The sequence below is a fragment of the Misgurnus anguillicaudatus genome, chromosome 2 (assembly GCF_027580225.2).
Source record: "Misgurnus anguillicaudatus chromosome 2, ASM2758022v2, whole genome shotgun sequence".
Lineage (NCBI taxonomy): Eukaryota > Metazoa > Chordata > Actinopteri > Cypriniformes > Cobitidae > Misgurnus > Misgurnus anguillicaudatus.
The window spans coordinates 30,682,550-30,702,073 of NC_073338.2; the positions used below are offsets into that span (position 1 = coordinate 30,682,550).

The following is a 19,524-nucleotide window of genomic DNA, read 5'->3' on the forward strand; positions in this document are numbered from 1 at the left end:
ACAAAAGCAGTCTTTAAATGCAATGTATGTTATTAACAGCAATATTCTGACATTAATTGGATCTGTTTGTGAATGCGGGTAGACTACTACTGTTATTCAACTAAGACAAGGTAAAAAGGTTGTTTTTCATTGTCTGTCACCTTTAATACTAACATTCAAAAGATTCAGAGTAACTTTTACTTATTTATTATTCTTTTTTCTAAATATACTGTAACTAAACTAGCAAATTGATTTTGACACAGATGGAACTATGCAAGTCAATACTGTGACAAAAAATCCTAAACAAATCCAAATAGAAACACTACCTGGTAGGGATGTTAACAATTAATCGATCTTCGATTAATTGTCGATAAGAATTTACTCGATAAAACTTAACGATTGTTGAAAAACAAGATCATGCACGTGTGTGCGGCGCCTGCGCAAAACACATACAGTCGGAGAAAAAAAAATTAAGCGAGCGCGCAAAAGTTAAACTACTAGCTATGATCACAACGATGCTCGATGCCAAGCACACGCATGTGCTTTTTAACGTCATGCGAGACGAGGCTGGCTGGCTGCCAACGCAACGAAATTACATCCGCAGTGGATCTGACAGGGTCCGACGCAGAAAATACAAATACGTTTAGGATACTGAAAGCAAAGACCCTCTTCGGGGAAGCCTGCAAGATTAGCATAGCAACGCTGCTATATACAGAGAAGGAGACCAGAAGCCGTTTTTAATCATATATCACTGATCATCATTATTGACTGGCTGAGGCGCTGCGTGTTTTCTAATGGAAGGTTGGCATCTCCGTAATATAAGCATCTTTGCTGAAAGTACGTCTAAGCTGAGGTGACGACGAGAAAAGTGCCCTTCGTGTGCTTCTTGGATATAATTACAAACAGTGTATCAACGACTCGGAAAGCGAGGTAAACAACTTGATAAATAACACTTGATGATAATAAAACTGTTATTTTGACATGGACTTTCATGCGTCTGTTGCAGAGTGCCCATGTGAGGCGGAGTTTACTGTGTCTATTAGTCATTATATTTCATTACGAGATAAGTTTAAATTGATGATTTTATCAAAACAACAACTACATTGACTCATTTTACAATCCCACTAGCATGTTATTTAGACAAAATAAAATCTTTTAATTCGCGTGAGGAAGCTGTCGTTTTTATGCACACTTTTATGTCATTGGCTATATGCCACTGCAGTGAAGGCTTATTGCACTATTACTGTTAACGATTATTCGATTGATTGATCGTTAATTTAAATGATCATCGAATATGGGAAATTGCATAAATTGACATCCCTACTACCTGGTGGCAAATTTTTTACTCACCCTCCTGTTGTTTTAAACATGTATGAGTTTCTTTATTCTGTTTAACACAAAAGGAGATATTTTGATATGATGGTAAGCACCCACCGACTTTCATAGGGTTAATTTTTCCTACTATGGAGGTCGATGGGCACGGCAACTGTATGTTTGCCATAATTTATCAAATTATCTTCACTTATTACACGGCTCTCTGGAATGCTTGATTCTGATTGGTCAGTTGAGACATTTGCAGGTTCGTTCTTTTCAAATAATAACCGCTCCAAATTAATAACGCATAGCCGGACTACTTGCACGAGTAAAATCGCTCCGCGCCAATAAAGATCAATAAAGATTACTGTCTGTATGGCGCCATCTTGTGACAAACACTGAACAACCACGACAAGACACAGATAGCTTACTGAGACTGAAAATAGAGCGTGACAGCTACGAAGCCAACACACACAAAAATACAGAATGGGGATTAAAACTTCTCAAAGACTGGCTAAAAGAGAAAAAATGGAGACAGACAAGTATGAAGCAGAGGATCTTAATAAGGTATTACGATCATTTTATGCTGTGCAAAGTTTCGCGGAAGGATAAAAATGTTAATTTAAAACAAATATGCCAATAAAATGTTTAAAATTCATATTCATGTCCAGTTTTTTTTCTTATGTGGCAAGTAGCCGTGTAATAAGCGGGATAATGTAGAGGCAGCCGGTAGTTATTGGGAAATAAGCCCCTTCAGTGTGATACAAGACCCTCCGCTTCGCGTCGGGTCCTGATCACACTGTCGGGGCTTATTTCCCAATAACTACCGGCTGCCTCTACATTATCCCTTACATATAGGTTCTATGTTTTCTCTTATGATTGGCACTTCCCAATTGGCTGTTATCAGAAGATTTGTAATTGATTTGGGTCATAGTGGAGGATACTCTTACAATAAGTATAGATTTAAAATAAAATAGGCAATCAAATTTGGGAAAATGTTCTCTCCTACCCACATTCCTTGGCTTGTTTTCTCAACACTCCTAATAAAGTTTGTAATGTGGTGGTGTAAGTTAACACAATGCAATATTGTTTTAACCTGCCCTCTTCAGATTATACAAATTAACCCTTACCTTCCCACTTTGTCCTACTTTTTTACCATTTAACCAGAATTTACCAGTTAAAACAAGGTAGTTTTTTAAGATAATTTTTTTTTCTAGTTTCTACTTTTTTGCTTTTAAATGTTAGTTTACCCAAAACCCAGAAATTAGTTTAGCACTTTTGGTCTCTTGATGGGTTTTTTGGTTAAATTCCTTAAACAAGGTCTGTGTTTAACACAAGCTTAAGATATTTTCATAGTTTATTCTGCAACATAAACAGTAATATCTATTACTTGTCATTCGTTTAAGCTTTTACGTGCCTTGAAAAAGGCAGTTGCTAACAAGTTGCTACAGTGTTGTGGATATTAAACATCATTCAACATGGGCACAATTCACTAAAAAAAAGTGAATGGAGATTCATCCACAAAGTACGTCTTCCTTCCCAGAAAGCAAGCTTAAATGTTTTAATAAAGTTTGAAAAAGTGTTGTCGTAAGCTCGATGGTGTTAAAGTCGAGCAACCATGGTGTAGTTTGTTTATAGTCTTAAGGTTAACTTTTTAAGGTTAGAGTTTTCTTTCTGGACATTATATTGAGGCTTCAAAAACCATAAAAGTTGTATTAATTTGTGAAGATTATCTTAATGGAGATTTTTATTATATTATAAGTATTATAAATCATGATTGATCATCATAGGACCTTTTTTCTTCCAATAATCCGAAAGTCTATGGAAAAGTCCTGTTGCCTTTTTGTTGGGGAGAACTAGTGTGATGCGAACTGGTTTGGTTTACAAAAATACATCATCACTGGTGCTCTCTGTTTACTCACCCTTATGGGATATATTCAAATTCTTATACTCACCCTCATGTCACTTCCAAACTCTACTTTCCATATGATTCAGTTGCATTGTATGGTAAATAAAGAGCTCATAAAGTTGTCAAAATATCTAGGGGGTGAGAAAACAAAGGCAAAATGTTTCTATAAATTTTTTTATGCTGAACTGATATCTGATTTAGGGGGAAACTGTGTGTTTCTTATTTCCTTCCTTTACCTTTTTCGTGCTGACAGTGCGGAGAAGCGTGCATAAGCACAAAATGTGTTGAGTTTGCTACTTTCAGAAGTCTCTGCCTAGGTTGAATATCTAGTCTCTGGTGTAATCTTCAGCAGAGTTGTTCTTATTGTGTGGCCAGGCTTCTCTATCATGCACGTTTTCAGACTCCTAGCTTAAGAATAGGAGAAAAGTACATTAATTCATTATGACTTTCACAACTTTGTAAAAGGCATAATGAAGTAAAACATTGCACTACCTAAAATAATAAAGGTTTTACCATTCTTAAAGCCCAGCAAAAAACTCCCACCAATCGCATTTCGCATGATGTCACTAATTACCATAAGTCTAATTAAGTTGACATGACAAGAATAATTAAAAAATAATTATTATTGTCATATTACATTTTAGATTTGGCTGTCCAATGTGTGTGAGACTGGATGAAAGAAGGGCTCTACCAGGAGCCCTTTGTGCTGATTTACCTGCACTTACGATAGAGGACCTCTGGGAAGGTGAGTATAATTAAAACGCTGAAAATCAATTAAAACCAATAGGGATGTAGGGCTGGGTGAGTTAGCAAAAGAAATTGTTTTTTTTTCTTCAGAACATTTTCACGATTCGATTTTCAATTTTTTTACTTTTCTTAGGGGAATATTCCATTTTCTTGAGGGAAAAATCCAGATAGTTTACTCACCACCATGTCATCCAGAATGTTGATGTCTTTCTTTGTTCAGTCGAGAGGAAATTGTGTTTTTTGAGGAAAACATTGCAGGATTTTTCTCATTTTAATGGACTTTAATAGAGCCCAACATTTAATACTTAACTCAACACTTAACAGTTTTTTTCAACAGAGTTTCAAAGGTCTATAAACGATCCCAAACGAGGCATAAGGGTCTTATCTAGCGAAACAATTGTCATTTTTGACAAGAAAAAAAATGCTCTTTTAAACCACAACTTTTGTCTAGGTCCGGTCCAGCGCGACCTAACGTAAATGCGTAGTGACGTAGGGAGGTCACGTGTTAAATATATAAAACGCACATTTACGGACCATTGTAAACAATAAACTGACACAAAGACATTGATTAGTATCATTTGACATACAACAACGTCGGAACGGTCCTCTTTCAAGACGCTTGTAAACAAGACGCTTGCAGAGTTTCGCGTTCGTCCTCTGTGACCTCTTGACATCATGACGTATTGCGTGGGGTCACGATGGCGCATCACGACCGGATCTAGACGAGAAGTTTTGGTTTAAAAGTGGATATTTTATATTTTTCTTGCCAAAAATGACAATCGTTTCACTAGATAAGACCCTTATGCCTCGTTTGGGATTGTTTATAGTCCTTTGAAACTCCGTTGAAAAAAACTGTTAAGTGTTGAGTTAAGTATTAAATGTTGGGCTCTATTAAAGTCCATTAAAATTAGAAAAATCCTGCAATGTTTTCCTCAAAAAACATAATTTCTTCTCGACTGAACAAAGAAAGATAACATTTTGGATGACATGGGAGTGAGTAAATTATCTGAATTTTTTTATTAAGAAAGTGGAATATTCCTTTAAAACATAACTACAACAATACTGCAGTAACATTCTCTTTCCAATAACATTATTTTTATAAGACCCAAGAACTTCTGGTTACAGAAACTAAAGTTCTAATCTAAGTGCGCTAAAGTATTGATATCAACATGGTATAAATATAAAATGAATTTCACTTTTTTAAAGGAACAGTATGTTGGATTGTGGCCAAACTGGTACTGCAATCACACAACTGGTGGCCAATACACAACATGACAACAGTACATGACAGTATCCTGGCCGGACCACTGCTGTCAGTAATATAAGTATTTGAAATGAAAATGATTTCTTAACGTGACAAATCAGAGCCATTTTATGATTAATTCAATTGATATAAATTTCTTACATACTGTTCCTTTAAAATATCTATGCAGAAATTAAGCATTGTTTAGAAATAAAATGGTAGTCTAAATGTGAAAACTAGACATGAAACATATGTTCAGACATTTTTATAATGTTTTGTTGTATTTGATTGTCGTTTAAGTACACAGTCATAATCTCACAGCACACGTTAAACGAAACAATTCAACTATTATTTCTCTTTTAACTATTCACAACATTATCCTATTATTTAAATTTTGATTCAGATTTTCATTAATAATTTTGTCAATAATTTGGATAATGTATGCTATGATTGACTTTTTTTTACCATTCTTTAAAGTGAATCTGTTTAAATAAGTCATTACTATTTCGAATCATACATTTCTGGTCACGCTTTTCACCTTGCCAACGAGGACATCTCAAACTTTTTGTATAGGCTATTTACTGTATTGTTGTATAGGCCATTTACTGTATTTGTTTTGAAGAATAGAGCTGAGGGACAGAGCGTGAATGCGGGAGGGAGAGTGAGATCGCGCAAGCCGGGAACGAGGGATAACGTCACTCTCTATTATTTCTCCAAGAGCATACACAGAATAAAAGCGCATCAAATAATATAGCCTAATTGACTGTAACGAACTTCCATTAAAAAGCTTGATTACCCGATTTAAATAAAATTAAAATCACGTCAAAACGTAAACAGCCCTAGGATGTTGCAAGGATAAAGGAGCAAATGTGAGAAAAGTAAACTGGTTTGATTAAAATTATATAGACTTAACAATCTACAGCTTTATAAACACTTGGTTACTTGTTAGCACACTTAATTTACTGAATATGGAAATTATTAATGTCATATTTTTTGCTTAAAAAATATGCAACCTTCACAGGTTCACACAGCATTTGGCAGGGTGGAGTTTCTTGACTCATGGAGAATTACTTCCAGGCGGAGGCCTTTAACCTGGACAAGGTGCTGGATGAGTTTGAACAGAACGAAGGTAAACATCAGTACTATTTTAGATTTCTATCTTGCAAAACTTTGGAAGACTTCAACTTTTGAAACATGTATTATATTATAAACTGAAACAAAGGTTTAACACTGCAGCTTGGGTTGAACCACACACAGCATGGCTAGCGCTAGAAGGTATTTTGTGCTGGCGGCAGCAGTCTGTAGTGTAAATGGGGTCAACTGAATTAGCATTTCCCTCCGGGACCACTGATTCTCTCTAAACTTCCTTAAGACTGTTTAATTGGTGTCACATAGGCAAGCACATGTAATTTACAAGGTTAAGGTTGTCTGTGTTTTTCAGTTGGAGCGAAATATTGCAATTAGTGTTTTTTCAATGGGGCTTATTTTGGTCATGGTTCTGGGTTATCCAGACAACAGCTGCTGGCGCACAGCTTATTAAATTGACTTTGAAATGTATTGATTGCTTTGTGCTGTATGTAACAAAGAATATTAAAAGCCACACAGGCTTACCTCTATTTATTTATTTATTTCTCTCTCCGTCAAATAAACACGCACACAAACCCTCTTACTGTTTCCATTGAATGGCAGAGGGAATTTATACCTCCTCTCCAACACTAATCTTGACAGATTAATGGGGGTAAAATGATCCATTAAGCAGCCCTCTTTGGGCCCCACAAGAAAGAAAAAAATAGTGAGAATGTATGTGTGTGTTGTGCCATGCTTGGTTCAGTGTAAGAGAATGGGAATTCTTGCCCACATTCCAAAGGATTCATGTGTCAGTGTGACAGATGGATCCCAAGGCACTGACCAGATTGGCCCAGTTCCTGAACATTTTCCAATCTCGCTTGACCTCCTTTCTCAATTTATCTTCTGTTGGTTTCAATCTTACGTTTTCTTAGATAGAAACTAATGAGAATTCTGTTCATGTGCCTCAGATGAAACGGACACACCGACTCTCTCGGATGCCAAGTGGACTCAGATTCTGGCCCCACCGTCACACCTTCTATCCCTAAACCCTGCACTAACCCACTCTGACCTCAGCCCAAAGGAAAGCCCTCTCAGCTTCAAGCCACTGCTAGATGCACAGACTTCAGATGGCTCCTCTTTGGCTGAGGTCACTAGGTTAGAGAGTAAACAAGGGTTGGGACAACAGCCAGAGGGCAAGAGTGAGGACCGGACAGCAGATGTTCACAGTCCTCCTCTGCCCCAGCCCAACATTGGCAAGCTTGTGAGCGCTGATGGGCAGTTGCCGGAGGTGCCATCCTCCAACCAAGTGGCACTAGAAAACGGATATCTCTCTAGTCCCAATCATAGTTGCAGTACTGAGGTGTGCTTCAAGGATGACAAAAGTCAGTCTGTTACAGACCAGCAATGTCTTGTGGACAGTGTTCCCTGTGACATTAGGAAGGAGCAGAATGGTAATGTTGAAGAAAAGGGTGTTGGTTTTCATGAGTTCTCTGTTCCTAAGGATGGACCTGGACATATACAATCAGTTTTGACGAAGGATGTCTCATCTGCTGAGATGGAAGGAAGCAAGGATGTCAGTGGTTCACCTGCAGGCGACCAGGAAGTTGGAATGATGGATTGTAATTTGACAGTTCCAGAGGGAAGTAATTCCAAGAATGGAGAAACAGTATTGCACAAAACATCCAATGGTGATGGAGAAGTGGATTGTAAGATAGCGAAAGGTGGCTTTCAAAATGGTGGATTGGTTGGGAATGAAAAAGAAGGAAAAGATGTCTGGGAATTAAATCAGGATGAGAAAGTTAAAGTGCAAGAGAACGACCAAGAGGGAATGCATAAAGACCTAGTTGCTGAATCCCCAAGTGCAGAGATTTCCCCATCCAATGGTTTGATTGTGGACCTTAATAAAGATGGACCCAACCAGCCTCTGGTCTCTTCAAAGGAGGACTCTGTTACAGAGGAAAAGGAGATGGAAGAGAGCAAACAGGAGTGCAGTGATTCAGTTCGGGGTTCAGAGTCTGGCAGAACAGCCAAACTCAACAATAGCCGGCTGCAGCCTGTCAGCGTGCCCTATGGTGGCGCCCGGCCAAAACAGCCTGTGAGTCTGAAACTGCAAATTCCCCAGCCTCTGTCGAGTCAGGTACAGAATGAATTTGGCTCTGCTGGCAAGAACAAGAACCTGGAGCCACAGTGTAGGACTGGAGACCATGAATCATTGGGTGGAGAAACAGAGTCTGGAGTGGTTAGAATAAATGGAGAGACTGGAGATGCTTGTTCGGGTATCCTCATCCCTTTTGAGACTCCTGACAATGACCTCCAGGCAGGTCAACAGCGAGTCCTCTCAAGGAAACCGTTCAGCTCTTTGGGTGAAGTGGCCCCTGTGTGGGTTCCTGATTCTCAAGCACCCATCTGCATGAAGTGCGAGGTCAAGTTCACCTTCACTAAACGAAGGCATCATTGTCGGGCTTGTGGTAAGGTAAGGCCTCTTGTTCTCTAATTAATGTTGCCTGCTTGAGATTAGTCATTCTTGAGATTAGGGATTTGGAAAAAGTATCAGGCAGAACAGCTTTAAACGTAGGTGCATGACTTGTCATGTTTTGGCTTGTTAAAGAAATAAATGCTATTACTGGTTTTGCCCTGCTATTGCATAATGTTGTTACAATTTGGCATGAAATATTAATTTTGAATGAATTTTTATATTTTGTTTATATTAATTAAACATTGTGTATATGATGTGTCTGGCCAGGTGTTCTGTGCTGCTTGTTGTAGTCTGAAAAGCAGGCTGATGTACATGGACAGAAAAGAGGCGAGAGTTTGTGTTACCTGCCACCGTGCACTTATGAATGGTAAGTATTGTAAAACTCTTCTTCAGAATAGTACAGAATTTACTTAAAGAAACTTAAAGAAATTTTATGCTGGGAAGTTTTGTAGCCTTTATCGAGTCATAGTTTTATGTCTCTCTCTTTAAATCACAATTAACAGGACTGCTACCTTATAATAGCTATTCTGAGTTTAAAGGCAGGGTCCATGATCTCTGAAAGCCAATGTTGACATTTGAAGTCACCTAAACAAACACGCCCCTACCCTAAAAGAATCTAGACCTTCTGCTGATAGACCCGGCCCATAGGTATGCAACCCAGGCAACGATGCTGGTTATTAGACACACCCCTTGCTGCTGATTGGCTACAAGTGTGTTTTGGTAGTCGGCCTGACTCTTTTCCAAAGCGTTTTTCAGATATAGTGCACTCTGCCTTTAAGTAAACGATAATATATAGCCGCTTGTTATCGCAAAAATAGGCCCCGGTAGGGATGCCCGATAAATCACATGTGATTGTCACGCGCATCCCGTCAGTAATGGCATAGTAAATCACCATCAGCTGTTTTCAGAGGGAGCGGCATTTACTACACAGAGCCGTAGTTCACCGACAATCAGGGCAATTTCGCATTAATTATCGCGGATGTATCGCCTGCGATATGTATGCGATATGGCCCAGCCAAATATTTATTTACTAATTTTTAACAAATGCAGACCTTCCATGAGGAAAATCTGTTACCTTTTGGTTTTAAGATAAGACGTCAAAATGTCGTGAACACATTATTTGGTTTAATCATTTATTTTTTGTGTAAAATTTAACTGTACCTATCAAAATGATTTGCAGCATCCGGGTTACGGTGTGTTATTAGTTTTGAGCGGTTGTTTGAGATTAACAAACTGCAAATGTTGCAACGGTCCAATCAGAATCAAGCATTCCAACGAGCCGTATAAAAAAGGTTATTTAATGCTTAAATTAACCTAAAATTAACTGAAATGAGTTTGATATGTAAATAAGTTTTTTGTTTTCAGTTTAACAGAATCAATATGATAATGAATGTGTTGAAGTTTAAATTTTATTTCTTTAAATTGGGCAAGGTTAATAATACCAGCACATGTTATTTCTGCCTTTTATTTAGCTCAAGCATGGGAGAATACGGGAGGTGGTTGCAACCAGAGCCCGAATCCCAACAATCCATCAGAGTATTGCTCCACTATTCCCCCTCTTCAGCAGGCTCAGGCATCAGGAGCCCTCAGTTCCCCTCCGCCAACAGTCATGGTGCCTGTTGGTGTTCTCAAACAACCAGGCACTGATGGTAAACATCTGTTTGATAAGACCAAAATGGTGACCCAGTCAGTGAAAACTCAGCTAAAGTCATTTATTTCTGATTTACCGGTTTCTACCCAGAATCATCTGACATAATGTAAAAAACATTCTGTAAAAATATAACCTTGATATCTTTAATATGGACTGATAAAGGCCATGTCAGAGATTGAAATTAATGTGAAATTCATGTCTGAAATCAAACTTTGCTGCAAGTTACAGTGTATGTGCACTGCCAGGTTCAGTTCCTCGAGAGCAACGAAGGGTTTGGTTTGCAGATGGAATTCTACCCAATGGGGAAACTACTGACACTTCTAATGAGCCTGCACCAAACCCCAAACCTTCACAACCTGCGGCTGTGCCACAATGCTCAAGCAATTTCTCAGGAGCCAACACATCTGAGGTGATAACCTACTCAGTCTGAAATAAAAGCTGATATTCTTCTTATTTTGTGACCACAAATATTCAGATGAGATGGATCTTAATTTACAACTGGCATCTTAAATGCATCTCTTGTGAACAAATCCTGTATTAGCCAGTTTACTGTCGTCTGTGCTGCCTAGCTTAGTTAGGCTTTATAATTTTGTGCCACGTTGTATTGTTGTTAAAGCATATTACCAGTCATAAGTTTGTCTCTTGTCTCATCCTGCAGGTGGACCACGCCCCTGGAGCCGCGACCACAAGCCCTGTGGGCAGTTCCCTCAGCCTGATCCCCGAGGACGGGCTTCCTCCCATCCTAATCTCCACAGGCGTCAAAGGAGGTACGGGAGGCCACATCACAGGTGCTTGCCCATCCTCACCATTCAGCTGCTTCCACTCCTTTAAACTAAGTATTTGTGCTTGTCAGTGTGTGTACGTATGCATGTTTCTGTTTACGTCTACACCACTCACGCAAAGGGAGGGCTTTCATTGGGTGCATTCAACAATGCGTTCCTCATCAGAGTCGTGCCATGAAAGAGCAGTGGAGGCTGCTATGGACAACAGATCAGTTTTCATTTGCAAGATTGATATGAGATGTCTTATCTGCAGACTATGCAGTGGAGGAGAGACCTTCTGAGATTTTGCTTATGCAGCAGCTTGAGGAGGGAGGTCCTGATCCTCTGGTGTTTGTGCTTAATGCAAACCTGCTGGCCATGGTCAAACTGGTCAACTGTAAGTCTGCTGCTCTTTTTTTTAGATGCCCTGTAGAGTTTAATTTGAGTTATTTAAGCTTTTATGTCAGATTGTAGCATCTTTTAGATCTTAAAGTCCCTGTAAAGTTTGTCACACCATAGAAAAACGAATTTGAATGCTGGAAAAAGTGCCAAGTACATGAAATAAGTTACCAAATTCTTGAAAAAAATAGGCAGCGTGGGGTTGTGTCCGCTGTTACTGCTTAAAGGATTAGTCCATAAAAAAAAAATCCGGATAGTTTGCTCACCACCATGTCATCCAGATTGTTTTTTTTCTGTCGGGGGGAAATTGTTTTTTGGGAAAATATTCCAGAATTTTTCTAATTTTAATAGACTTTGATGGACCCCAGCACGTAACAGGTTTGGTGCAGTTTAAAATTGCAGTTTCACGCAGCTTCGAAGGACTCTAAATGATCTCAAACGAGGCATAAGGGTCTTATCTAGCGAAACGATTGTCATTTTGGCAAAAAGAATAAAAGTGTGCACTTTTAAACCACAACTTCTCGTATTCCTCCGATTGTGTGATGCGCCAGCGTGACCTTGCTTAAGTCATCACGTCAAGAGGTCACGGATGACGTATGCGAAACTACGCCCCAGTGTTTACAAGTGTGGAGAAAGAGGACCGTTCCCACGTTGTTGTATGTTGAATGATACTAATTGATGTGTCAGTTTATTGTTTAAAATGGCCCGCAAATGTGCGTTTCATATATGTAACGCGTCGCAGGACCGGAGGAAGATGAGAGGTTGTGGTTTAGGGGTGCATTTTTTTTTGTTGCCAGGAGTGACGGTCGTTTCGCTGGGTGGGACCCTTGTGCCCCGTTGGAGATCTTTTGGAGTCCTTTGAGGCTGCAATTTTGGACTGCATTGGAACTGTTGGGTGTTGGGGTCCATTAAAAGGAGACAAATCCTGGAATGTTTTCCTCGGAAAACGTGGTTTCTTCTCAACTGAACAAGGAGAGACATCAACATTTTGGATGACATGGTGGTGAGTAAATTGTCTGGATAAAATTGACTAATCCTTTAAACCACACCCACTTGCACACCCGATTGTGTTTGGGACGGGGCCATGCACAGGGGCTTCAGTGTGGCATTGAGCCGCTGTTTTAGCCCCGCCCAAATAATCCTGAAAACTGTTTAACGATCTAACTCTGCAATGCAATACTACATAGTTTAACAGTTTTTTTTGGGGGGGGGCATGTTTCAGCAATACTTTTATAATGTGATTTCAAGATTGACTTTACAGAGAATTTAATTGCAGATATTACTCTTTTGCTTGCTTAAATTAGTGTCTATTTTATCTCACTTTGGAAAAAAACTTAAAATCAACCTTGTCTACATTTTTGACATCCTTTAAATATTGTATTTCTTTAGTAAAGCTAAAATTTTGTGGATATTTTTTCACTCTGTGAACATTTTCCCACAGTTCTCATGAATAACTATATCTTTAATGGCAGATGTAAATAGGAAATGCTGGTATATGACAACAAAAGGTATGCATGCTGTGGGTCAGGCAGAGGTTGTAGTGCTTCTGCAGTGTCTCCCTGATGAGAAAACCATTCCCAAGGACATCTTCAGCCACTTTGTACAGCTCTACCGGGAGTCTCTCACAGGTAAACTGATACACCTCAACCGAGGGAACTGTTTTGGTAAACTGATCTAGACGAAACGAGTACAAGACCTACATAGATAAAATTAGGCTGCTGGCCTCTGTGGATCTACTTTAGATGATATTGTTCTTTAGACACAATCCTCCTGTTGTCACCCAGCCCTCCCTGTTTCAGTTCAGTGGGTGGAGCCATAAATAGGTTCCAATGTCATGTTACACTGAATGCATTTCTTTAGGGCCTAATGTATGATTCTTGTCAGATGTGCAGAAGATAATTAAATGTCTTGAGTGATAGAATGTTACTCGTCTGACCCGCTTTAGTAGCTGTCAGCTTATGTAGTGGATAAGTATCATGAACTCTTTTCTATTAGACTATTTTGAGCTGTACTCATTATCTCTGTTCCAAAAACTAGCATGCTATGCCTACTGTATATCGACTAATGGCAGCATCCTTAATAGATTTTAACCCTAATAAGTGATTGGTTTGAAATGCTCTGCATAAGAGAGAAGTATATACAGTAGTTTAAATTTTGTTTTCAGTAAAATGAGTCAACTTGTTATTAGATTTTTAATCTATACGTTTCATTAATGAATGAATTCTAAATGTTGTAAAAATTATGTAAAATTTTCATTAAATGGACACTCTACTTTTTTGAAAATATGCTGATGTTTCAGATCACCTGGAGTTAAACGTTTGATTCTTGCCGTTTTGGAATCCATTCAGCTGATCTCTGGGTCTGGTGGTAGCATTTTTAGCATTTTTGGCATGGCTTGGCGTGGTCCGTTGAGTCTGATTAGACCATTGGCATCACGCTAAAAATAAATAAACAAAGAGTTTCGATATTTTTCTCATTCTGGCGTGGTAATCAAGGACTTTGCTGCTGTGGCATGGCTGCGGGGGGCGCGATGATGTTGCCCAGCGCCTGAAAATGGTCCCCTGCTATTGAAAGTAACCAGGGGGACTATTTTCAGGCGGTGCGTGGTGTCGCTGCGCCTGCTGCAGCCATGTAGCAGCGGCGGAGTCCTTGATTATTATGCCAGAATGAGAGTATAGTTCCTAGCCATATCGCCTAGAAAATTGAAACTTTTAATTTTCCGTCTGTCTTAGTACACAATGTAACTACAGAAAAATTTAGTTTTAAATAGGAAAAATATCGAAACTCTTTGGTTATTTTTTGGCGCCAGGCTGGTGGTCTGGTCAGATTGGATGGGTTGTGCTAAGCTATGCTAAGGGTGGGGCTGAGTGGATTCCAAAACTGTAAAAATCAATGTTTAACTCTAGGGGAGCTGGAAAATTAGCATATTAAAAAAAAAGTGGAGTGTCCCTTAAAATGTCATTTAGTTTACCTCTGCCATCTTGAATGCATATTTTCACTAAGATGATCACAGTGCATTCTTCCTGATTCCCTGAGGATACATGCAGTACCGCCTTGGTATTTGATCATAATGAGATTTCTTATATGTATAAAAAGACACTGTTAGTTCTTGACCTCACTTTCCTCTTTACAGGAAATGTGTTAAGCCACCTGGGCCACTCCTTTTTCACTCAAAGCTTTCTGGGCAGTAAGGAGCATGGTGGATTCCTTTACATCAGCCCCTCCTTCCAGTCCCTTCAGGACCTGCCGTTGCCTAACCCACCCTACCTCTTTGGCATCCTGTTGCAAAAATGGGAGACCCCCTGGGCCAAGGTCTTTCCCATTCGGCTCATGCTTCGCCTAGGGGCAGAATACAGATGTAAGTTTAATATGTTAAGTAAAGAGGTTTATTGCACATTTCAGCTTAGCTGTGCTGAAGATTGGGATAGTTAATAGTTTAAAGTACGCTGCAGGATTTGTACGAAAGTCAGTTTTTGGCTAAAGGCAGTCATGCTATTGTGACCTTGACATCGAGAGGTACAGGATAATAATGATCATGGATGATGATGCCTGCTGTTGTATAGGAAGTTAATAGTTGCTCCTCTCTAAGACATCTACCCCCCCCACACACACACAGAGTGCCTATCTACACTAATTTGTAAGCTATGGCTCCTGTAGAGTTGGAATATATTAACAGCGTATATCCCGCTGAGCTTTATAACTCCTTAATCTCAGTCCTGATATGCAATGGGCTCATTCAGAGACACCACATACCACTCTAATCTCATTTATGCTGGAGGTTTTTGACAGTGGTTATCAGCAGAAATTAGTTTGCTATGATCTATCTAGTCAGATCGGTACAATTATGCATAATTGTATGTTAAAGGGATAGTTCACCTTAAAATGAAAATTGTCATCATTTACTCATCCTCATGTTGTTCTAAACCTGTATGAATTTCTTTTTTTCTGATGAACACAAAAGAAGATATTTTGAGAAATGATGGTAAACACACAGCAGATAGTGACCATAGACTTCCATAGTAGGAAAAAAATATGTTATAAGTATTTTGATAAATGATGGTAAGCACACAGTTGACGGTACCTATTGAATTCCATCAATTTTTTTATTCCTACTATGGAAGTCTATGGTCACTATCTGCTGTGTGTTTACCATCATTTCTCAAAATATCTTCTTTTGTGTTCATCAGAACAAAGAAATTCACACAGGTCCAGAACAACATGAGGATGAGCAAACGACGACAGAATCTTCACTTTAAGGTGAACTATCCCTTTAAGGAGCCTTTCAGTTATTCAGTTATTTGAACTGTGTGAGATAGACATTCAGTTCTAGCTGTCTTAGTATGATCTTAAGTAGACAGATCACCCAACAGTGTTTGAATGGACTAATAACCTTTGTCACATTTCACTTTTTGGCAAGAGAGAAGTGCACCAATTTGAGTAAATGATGACTGAGTTGTCTTTTTTTTTGGTGAACTAATGCCTGTCATATGTGGTTATGTTGCAGTCTACCCCTGCCCTCTGTTTAGCGTGCGCTTCAGAAAGCCCTTATTTGGAGAGACCGGTCATACCATTATGAACTTACTGGCGGTAAGGCTATTTTTACTTTATCTCCTTCATGAGCACATGCCAAAACCCAATCGTCATTTGGCTGTTTCACATGTTTACAGGATTTTCGTAATTACCAGTACACGTTGCCATTGGTGAAGGGGCTGGTGATAGACATGGAAGTGAGGAAAACGTGTATCAAGATACCCAGCAACCGTTACAATGAGGTAAATTGAAACAACAATAACTTGTTTTTGTCTGGTTGTCATCAGGCAACGATTAAAAATATCATCAGTGTAAAATGTATTTGGTCTTTATGTGCAACAGTTAACGCTAACATAGCAGATTGAAACATAATGCCAACTGTTCAATGGAACAAGTGATGCATTGACAACAGCTTGTCCAATCATCTTTCTCTCGATTGTGTGTCTTTAGCTTGTGCTTGAGAGGTGTTGGATGGAGCAGAACTGAAATATGGCAGGGATTAGAGACAATTTTTTCTTTTACTATAAGGTTGCTGTTATTGTAGGAGCTCTCACTGAGTTCATGAGCCTTAAAGATGAAGTGTGATAATTTACGTGCAGAGACAACTGTAAGCTGTTTGTGGGTGGGTTTTATAGAAGCTCTCTGGTGTTTTACACCAATATATTTATTTGAGTGGGCCGACATACTGGCTCAACATATAATGTGATTTTATGGTGGGACTATTTGTTAATCAAACTTATAGACATGATATAGACTATAGACAGGACTCGCATATGAGAAATATTAGAGGAATTTGATTATTGGTGCTGTAAGGAGTGCAGAGATTACACATTACTTGTAAGATTATGCGTAAATTAAAAAATACATTTCTCTGGGTTTCTCCATTTCTCAGCTGATGAAGGCAATGATTAAGTCAAATGAGCATGTTTTGGCAATGGGAGCATGCTTCAATGACCGGGCAGATTCCCACCTGGTGTGTGTTCAGAACGACGATGGTAACTACCAGACGCAGGCCATCAGTATTCATCACCAACCGCGCAAAGGTGTGTCACCAATAAATACATCTGACATTTAAAACCTTAATTGTATCTGTATCTATTTTACTTGGCATACTGGGGTTCCTAACCCTTAACCCTTAATCAGGGAATTTTACAAATCTCTAGGCCTTCTATCCCGTAAAGCATACTACTTTTTCAATAAACAAACAACTAGAAAAGTCATTTTTGTTCAAAAGGTGTCAGAACACTGGAGTACTGGCTCTGTGTGGGCACAGAAGCTGGAACGAACGCTCCGTCTGACCTCGGTACCGGCTCACATTTCCACCAAAAATGGAGTTGGATGAACAATGTCACCAGTGACCAGAATCACACACACAGAGATAATATTATATTGTTGTGTTAAATTATTACTTGCAAAACAAAAATATAACTATTATGGACATTAAAGGGGACATATCATGAAAATCTAAAAATGTTAAAAAGAACAACCCAGTAACTTAGTTTTGGTAAACCATTCTCTGCATCATGTGAAAAAATAGGTCATTGAAATTGGGCTCCCTTGTACCAAGCCCCTAAGGTGACATTGGAGTAAAAAAATCTAAAATTTAGTTTCATGTGCTCATATGAAACTTTCATGTGCTCATGCGAAACCTTCATGTGCAGAATTTTTTTTTAAGTTTAGTTTCGCACGCGAAAGTTTCACGTGTGCACGCCAAAGTTTGTTTCACGTGTGCACGCCAAAGTAAGTTTCACGTGTGCACGCCAAAGTAAGTTTCACGTGTGCACGCCAAAGTAAGTTTCACGTGTGCACGCCAAAGTAAGTTTCACGTGTGCACGCCAAAGTAAGTTTCACGTGTGCACGCCAAAGTAAGTTTCACGTGTGCACGCCAAAGTAAGTTTCACGTGTGCACGCCAAAGTAAGTTTCACGTGTGCACGCCAAAGTAAGTTTCACGTGTGCACGCCAAAGTAAGTTTCACGTGTGCACGCCAAAGTAAGTTTCACGTGTGCACGTCAAAGTAAGTTTCACGTGTGCACGCCAAAGTAAGTTTCACGTGTGCACGCCAAAGTAAGTTTCACGTGTGCACGCCAAAGTAAGTTTCACGTGTGCACGCCAAAGTAAGTTTCACGTGTGCACGCCAAAGTAAGTTTCACGTGTGCACGCCAAAGTAAGTTTCACGTGTGCACGCCAAAGTAAGTTTCACGTGTGCACGCCAAAGTAAGTTTCACGTGTGCACGCCAAAGTAAGTTTCACGTGTGCACGCCAAAGTAAGTTTCACGTGTGCACGCCAAAGTAAGTTTCACGTGTGCACGCGAAACTAAACTCCATAGTTTCTACTAAACTACCCTTCATAACTACACAACGTACCCTTGTGATGTCAGAAGGGGATAAAACCGCCCCTTAATCTGCACTTTCCAACCATGGCACTGCCATTTAGTGCAAAGATCAGCTTATTTGCATTTTAGAGTACACACACAAAAAAAATTTTTTTGGAAATGTTAACATGTTATAATAAATTATCTATATAATATTTTGAGCTAGAACTTCACATACGTACTCTGGGGACACCAAAGATTAAAATAATAAGTAACAGAAATGTTTAAGGAAAGCATGTTTTTGAAGATTTTGATGTTCAAATCTTCTTTCATTCTTTTTCTAGTGACTGGTGCCTCATTCTTTGTGTTCAGCGGGGCTCTGAAGGCCTCATCTGGATATGTGGCTAAAACCAGCATTGTTGAAGGTACCACTAAAGACTTGATCTGATCCCTCTGGGAATAATATCCTATTTAACTTTTTGACTTTTAGTATACTGATGCCAAGTAAAGTTTCTATTCCACCAACATACTACGTAGGACAGTAACATTGAAATATTTGTGTCTAAGATGGCGTGATGGTACAGATTACAGCTGAAACTATGGAGGCTCTGCGGCAAGCGCTGAAAGAGATGAAAGATTTTAGTGTCGTTTGTGGGAAAGCTGATCAAGAGGAGAACCAGGAGCATGTGCATATCCAGTGGGTTGAGGAAGACCACAATGTTAACAAGGGGTGAGCAAACAAGAGAAAAAAAATGTCTTGTTTCTACATGACAAGTTCAGTGATGCCATTACGGAAAGCTAATCTATGAACATTTGCACCATCTAATGATATGGTCTAGTTTAATGGAGCGTGGTTTTGAGAGCTTAATTAAATGCACATCAATACACCAACAATTTCAGGCAATGGAATGTATTTTCCTAAATCTGTTTGTTGACTCCTTCATTAGTGTTTTAGGAAGAAATAAAAACCTCTTATGTGGGACTAAATGTCTTTGTCCCCATTTACACTGTACACTGTAAAAATGATGTCAAATCAGCATATGCTTTTAGGGTACTTTAAAGGAAAACACCACAATTTTTCAATATTTTACTATGTTCTTACCTAAATTTAGACGAATTAATACATACCTATCT

General features: G+C 39.1%; 1 protein-coding gene across 3 annotated transcripts in view; it reads left to right on the forward strand.

The window, feature by feature from the left end:
- zfyve9a (zinc finger, FYVE domain containing 9a) overlaps nucleotides 1–19,524 on the forward strand; it is a 30,426-nt gene that overhangs the window by 3,890 nt on the left and 7,012 nt on the right. For 2 of the 3 annotated variants that reach the window (XR_012357625.1, XM_055202545.2), the window contains exons 2-16: nucleotides 3,847–3,947; nucleotides 6,214–6,321; nucleotides 7,229–8,733; nucleotides 9,004–9,103; nucleotides 10,209–10,385; nucleotides 10,633–10,796; nucleotides 11,046–11,175; nucleotides 11,423–11,545; nucleotides 13,020–13,175; nucleotides 14,681–14,905; nucleotides 16,052–16,134; nucleotides 16,215–16,319; nucleotides 16,970–17,120; nucleotides 18,735–18,815; nucleotides 18,958–19,120. Coding sequence is in view for 2 of the 3 variants with exons in the window: in XM_055202545.2 (XP_055058520.2) it covers nucleotides 6,252–6,321; nucleotides 7,229–8,733; nucleotides 9,004–9,103; nucleotides 10,209–10,385; nucleotides 10,633–10,796; nucleotides 11,046–11,175; nucleotides 11,423–11,545; nucleotides 13,020–13,175; nucleotides 14,681–14,905; nucleotides 16,052–16,134; nucleotides 16,215–16,319; nucleotides 16,970–17,120; nucleotides 18,735–18,815; nucleotides 18,958–19,120 (3,233 nt within the window). In the remaining variant the exon portion in view is untranslated. The remainder of the gene's footprint in view (nucleotides 1–3,846; nucleotides 3,948–6,213; nucleotides 6,322–7,228; nucleotides 8,734–9,003; nucleotides 9,104–10,208; nucleotides 10,386–10,632; nucleotides 10,797–11,045; nucleotides 11,176–11,422; nucleotides 11,546–13,019; nucleotides 13,176–14,680; nucleotides 14,906–16,051; nucleotides 16,135–16,214; nucleotides 16,320–16,969; nucleotides 17,121–18,734; nucleotides 18,816–18,957; nucleotides 19,121–19,524) is intronic. The other variant, XM_073853300.1, reaches the window with a different exon arrangement.